General features: G+C 36.4%; 1 protein-coding gene across 1 annotated transcript in view; it reads right to left on the bottom strand.

Moving 5' to 3' along the window:
• Nucleotides 1-471: 471 nt before the first annotated feature.
• IL23R (interleukin 23 receptor) overlaps nt 472-6318 on the bottom strand; it is a 65110-nt gene continuing 59263 nt past the window's right edge. Inside the window, exons 12-15 of the mRNA XM_070748981.1 lie at nt 4373-4435; nt 2733-2838; nt 1623-1713; nt 472-1086 (exon numbers count right to left, since the gene is read on the bottom strand). Coding sequence (XP_070605082.1) covers nt 472-1086; nt 1623-1713; nt 2733-2838; nt 4373-4435 — 875 coding nt within the window. The remainder of the gene's footprint in view (nt 1087-1622; nt 1714-2732; nt 2839-4372; nt 4436-6318) is intronic.

The raw sequence follows: 6318 nt of genomic DNA, 5'->3' as shown, positions 1-6318 counted from the left end.
CCTATATCATTTCAGACAAGCAGGATCTCTGATCTCTTTTTAAAAGCCTCTAGGGATGAAGAACCTACAAGTTCTGGAGGCAAGTTGTTCCACTGGTTAATTGTTCTATCAGGAAATTTCTTCTTAATTTAAGGTTGCTTCTCTATTTGATTAGTTTCCATCCCTTGCTTGTAATTCTGCCTTCATGTGCTTTGGAGAATAGCTTGACTCCTTCTCTGTAGCGGCCCCTTAGATATTGGAACACTGATATCATGCTACCCTTAGCCCTCCTTTTCATTAAAGTAGATATACCGAATTCCAGAAACTGTTGTTTTATAAGTTTTAACATGAATTAACCTGAGGGATGAAAAGTGAGATTGTGGCTGCAACTAATTTTTTTCAATTTTGTTCAAACAATGAATGGAGAACCTTCAGTTATGCTGCTTGAAAATGCAGAGTTTGTGTTCTTTGTGCAAAACATGTCCTTTTTCTTCAATTGTCATGGAAAACAGCGTTTTGAGGGAAATAAGACATATTGCTCCGGTTTTCACTTATAGTTGTTAAGCAAGAAAGTAGATTATCTGGTATTAAAGTCTGTTCTTGAATATCTTCATCTGAAAGCAGGAATTTCAACTTTTGGGTGTTTGGGTCTTCATCTTTTGAGCCAACCCAACTTTGCCCACTTCCACTATTGCTGAGAATAAGGCTGATTTTATCAAATAAAGACTTATTTTCATTGGGGTCAATAATAGGCCATGCAGGGGCCACAGCCCTGGTGTAATCTTTCCTTAAATGACTGATGGGCGAAACTATCGAATTTGATTTGGTGTCCCAGTTTTGAAAAGGTGTTTCACTGGTGGGGCTGAAAGCACTTCCCAATTGAGCCTTATTAGAAGTCTGAGGTTTGTACCCATTTCTCGCAGTCACATCCAAATTGCTGGCAAATGGTACATCTTCTGAGCTACTGACTTTCTCAGAAAGTGTTTTGCCTCCCTCCTTTTTTTTCTCCACAGCCCTATAGTGGTTCTGCATCAACATTTCTTCAACTACAGTCACCGCAACATCCAAAAATGGCTCGGAAAAATTGTCTGTCTCGGCATCACTTTCCTAAGCAGAAAAATAACATAGAAAGTGTTGAGTATTTTAGCACTCTTGTGGGCACATCATAAAGGTTGCAACATGGAGTAAACTCCTATTGAGGTACTAGCAGCATCACAATTAGGAGTTGTTGCAGTTATAAGTTGAGTTGGACCCAATTTTATGGCAATTTTTACACTGGTTGATAAGTGAATTCTGCCTACCAATGGGCATTTTTCCTTTGTTTGCCTTAAATCAGCAAAATTGGTTACAAATTGTGATTGGGTGACTATAGGATGCTACAACCACTTGTAAATGTAACCTGGTTGTAAAGCACCAAATTGTAATCAGAAAACCATAGTGGTGATTCCACAGTCGTAAGTCTGAGTACAGACCATAAAATCTCTTTTTCTGAGGCCTTCGTAACTTTAATAATTTGAAAACTTTGAAAACTTTGAAGTTGAGGGATTTATATAATACTCTGATCAAAAAGGAAAGGGAGATACAGATATCGAAGTACTTCCTGGTTTCCTTAAACATAAAAGCATTTTAATCCGAATAATTACCTGGAGATATTTGATTACTTTGCTGTTTTGCATTTTAGGATATTCTTCAGAAAGCCATTTTGGTGCTACTGAACTAACCATTTTGGTCACCCTTGAAACAAAAAACACAACATGTTAACTTGCATGTTTAAATGATGGATTAGAATTCACATTCTTAACTGAGAGAAAGGTCAATGTAATTTTCAACACTTTTTGTGGCTGAAGACTCTTGTCTTCAAATATGGATCATCATCATGTGGATCTAAACCAGAGTTGAGAAAGAGCTACTGAGCATCTATTAAACCAATATGTCTTCCGCTACTAACTTTTATCCTTGAATGTCCTTTTTTCACTGTTCTCTCTCTCCATTCACCATTTTTTTTTAATCTTCAAAAATGATGGGAAGGGAATGAGAGAAAGTGTAAGGAGGCAAAAAGTTTCTTTTTGAAACAGCGTTCTTCAGTTCAGATGCTTTTCTATATCTACTTGTTTTGCAAGTTGCATTTAAGACATTCACTCACGCTGGGAGACAAAGTTTTGTAATTACATTCAACTTAACAGCACTCAATTTATGGATAAAGGAGGTCCCAATTTATGCCATTAAAATCAAGTGCCAAAATCTATTATAAAAATAATTCTTGTCCTGCTTTAATAAAGGAAATCAAAACTGGTACAGACAGTCCTTGACTTCAGACTGGTCACTTAGCAACCAAATGAAATTTTCATGAACTTTACCAAAGCTACTTATGACCAGTTTTGAAGTTACAGTTGTGGTGGAGTGGGCAGTAGGCCCAAAGCCTTAGGGGAGCCTGACGAATGGGAAGCACCAGGCCTCCTAAACCCTCCTGAATTCTCTGAAGTCTACACCTCCTAGGTCTACCCCGAGGCACTCTATGCTCTGCTCCACATCTGTTTTAGGGAGAGCAGGTGGGAATTATTGAGTTGATCGTTTGAGTGCCCCCCCTCAATGACCGTAACTGTAATGGATGGGCTTTGTCATGGTCACAACTTGAAGCCTACCTATACCGGGCCAAATTATGCTCTCAAGAAATTGGTGGTTACATACATTTGATTAATAATTAAAACTGAACCTTCATGAACCAAAATCTGGGGGGAAATAGCAACTGGTACCTTTTCCTGCACGATTTAATTGCAATCAAAGTGAAAACGGAGATTGATAAGAAAGCCACTCCGACACCAGTTCCCAACAGAATCTCAGTATCGTAATCATCATTGCCTGAGAGAGAGAAAAAGGGGAGGAGGAGTGAAAGATGAATATACAAATTTTATATCACATTCATGGATTCTGAATGAATTCAGAACAACACAGGCAGGAAACTGCAACTCCTGGATTTTTAAAAACAACTGGGTAAGTTTTATCATCTGCTGGAGAAGAGGGTAATTGCCAGATTCTCCTTGCTCTGATAAATAAAACCCTAGCAAGGTCTTTTGTTTAAAAAAAGTTTTACTACCATTTCTGGCAGATAAGGACCAGAAGACTAGGAACAATATGGCAAGTGAAGAGCAGTTGGATACATGTTTCATTTATTTTGTCACCTTTTTAAACAGTAAACCATTCAACGCAACACTGCTCATGTTTCTAATTAAAAACCAAATATTTCAGTTGAACATTTTTTTTCAGTTAAACAAAGAATAAAACTCAGTAAGTGATACCCAGATTTATAAACAGAATAGAAAGTATAATGTGAGGTGGCTTCAAATCTGCTTGAGCGATCTGCAGCCCATTGTAGATCAGTTGATAAAGTTAGTGGATTTTTTTTTCTAGCATGTTGGATTCTGGGTTCCTTTTTTTTTTCTTCCTCTGTAATGGTAAAGTTTTTTGACCAAGAGCTCAGCAGAGCTATCAAATGATCAGCAGACGGTTTAAATCGTTTTTCATGTGGGATTTGTCATTTCTGTTAATGCCCTAAAGATAGATTCATTCAAACTATTACATCCCACTTATTTCTATGGTTCTATATAAGTTGAAACAATATTATTCAAAGTAGACATTATGGAGAACAGTGAATTCCTAAGCAGCTATGTGTAGAATTGTAGTTATGAGAACTTATTAAAAATTAAAAAATGCTTATTTCCTTGATTGTTTTGGTTGTCTTCTTTGAAATGTTGCAATAATATTTTATGATCCAGAATGCTGTTATGAATGTGATCTCTACATGGAGGGGATCTAAAGACAAACCAAGTGAAATGCATGAAACTTCAGCTGACCCTGCAAAAGAATTCCCAAAAGTGATTGAGGAATTTTACTTAATTTTAAAATTAAAAATAATTTTACTTAATTTAATTTTGAGTTATTTTACTGCAAAATTATTGGGTTGAGATGAAGAGAAACATGTTTGGGTTGCAATGAAAGCAACCCTGCTGTAGAGCTATAAAGACTAAGGATGCTATTGTGGTACAAACTTTCATGAATTAGAGTCTTTTTCTCAACTCACCATGGTTTTTATTTGGTTTCCTGTTCTGTCTGTATTTAAATCTTTTTTTTTAAGTCTTACTACTTCTTATGCTTTTAATTTTTTAAATTGTTCTTTGTTTAAGTTATATTTATGCTCCCACCTTTTTATTTTTGTTTTTTTTAACTACCATGTTTTCCACATTATAAGACGCAACCCCCCCCCCAAATATATACAGTGCAGGCTATAAACATTTCCTGCCACTTTGAAATGTCATAATTCCATAAACTGTACATTTCTGATCAGATAGTAAAATCTCTCCCCCTCCCCCCACCAATTATTAGAATTCTTTCCTACCCCTGGTGACTGCAAGACTCCTTTCTTGGTAAATGTCAACTTCTTTCTTTTCTTTCATCAATGGTACCCAGAAAAGAGAAAAAATATATAAGAAAGTGAGAAAAAGAATGATTCATTTAAAGTGCCTTGCAAGCAGTAGTGGGTTTCATTTACCTTCGCTACTGGTTTGGAACTGTGAACGTGTGAGCAAAGCAAGCACAGGTGCTTCTGCACATGCAGAGAACCTTCTGCGCATGTGCAGATTGTCTGTGATGACATTTGGGTGGTGGGCGGAGCCTCCTGCTGCCGTTGTTACTGGTTTGCCTGAATCGGGATGAACTGGTAGCAACCAACCACTGCTTGCAAGTATTATATTGATTTTGCATGCAAATAATCTGTTCAGTCACTAAGTTAAATCTCTCCCTTGCAGGACGTATACCACTACTCTAAGATCCAGCCAGCAGTCAAACTTCCTACTCATCATGTTGTTTTGGGAAAGCCTAAAGAACTTTAGAAGTAGCATTAATAATAATAATAATAATAATAATAATAATAATAATAATTTATTGGATTTGTATGCCGCCACTCTCCGCAGACTCGGGGCGGCTAACAACAATAATAAACACAACATGTACAATCCAATAATAAAAACAACTAAAAACCCCTATTATAAAACCAAACATACACGCAAACATACCATGCATAACTTGTAATGGCCTAGGGGGAAGAGCTATCTCAACTCCCCCATGCCTGGCGGTATAAATGAGTCTTGAGTAGTTTACGAAAGACAGGGAGGGTGGGGGCAGTTCTAATCTCTGGGGGGAGTTGGTTCCAGAGGGCCGGGGTCACCACAGAGAAGGCTCTTCCACTGGGGCCCGCCAAATGACATTGTTTAGTTGACGGGACCTGGAGAAGGCCAACTCTAATGTTGGATTATTCCATAAATCTTGTCACCGTGCGGTTCAACAAATTTCACTTGACTTACAATTGTAATACAACTCATAATTCTAATCATAAATATTGACAGGTAAATGCCAGTTTCTGGGAAAACATCAAAATCGCAACCATCATCGCATGATTCCAAACAGACATAAATGCAAACTGGTTGTCATGCACTCAAAATGTAGTTACACAACCATGGAGAGGCAGATGTTACAACTTCAAATCCAAGTTGTAAGTCTCATTTCCAAGCTCTGTTGTAAAGACTACTTGTATCATTATTGTACCCAGAAATGAGAGTATTTTTTTTAACTATTTTATTTCTTCTACCAAGCAGCAGTTTTAAATGCTCCTTATAAAGAACATAATCAATTATATCAGTTTTCACACAAATGGAATAAAACATTATCCTGAATTTGAAATGAAGTTTTGTTTAGAGCTGTTGTTAGGATGAAAATTAAATTGCCAGAGTTTTAAAAGGGAAATTCTGTCACCAAGTTTTAACTGTGACAGAAAATCTTAACAAGAACACATGAACAAAAAAAATATCAAAAACACATTTCTTCTGCAAAATTTTATCTGTGTAAATATTTACCATCCTTGATTGGTCTTCCTGGACCTTTGGAGATACCATATTTTCACTTTGGGAAAAATGTCTGCTACATAATCAATTTTCGTCTTGTTACAAGGACTTAATTTAAAAAGTCCAAGATCATAATTTAAGAATCCAGCATGATAGAGGATAGAAGAATTCCTTCTTTAAGGGCACATCAATTGCTTCTGTACAACGTAAGTTCAGCTTTCACTAAAAAAAAGTATCTAGCACTTATCTTCACCTAATACACATAATAATCACAATTAGTTACAATGAAAAGTTTTGGTTCTATTGTAGATGTTAAGTGAGAATTAATCTGTTTATGATACATGTGAGTATTGAGGATATTTGGAGATACTTTTATTTTATTTATTTGTCATTTATTAATTGGATTGATATGCTGCCCCTCTCCGAGGAATTGTACAGAAGCAAT

This window comes from Erythrolamprus reginae, chromosome 3 (genome assembly GCF_031021105.1).
Source record: "Erythrolamprus reginae isolate rEryReg1 chromosome 3, rEryReg1.hap1, whole genome shotgun sequence".
Classification (NCBI taxonomy): Eukaryota; Metazoa; Chordata; class Lepidosauria; order Squamata; family Dipsadidae; genus Erythrolamprus; species Erythrolamprus reginae.
Note: the sequence above shows the minus strand (reverse complement) of the source record. Positions and strands in the feature narration are given on the sequence as shown.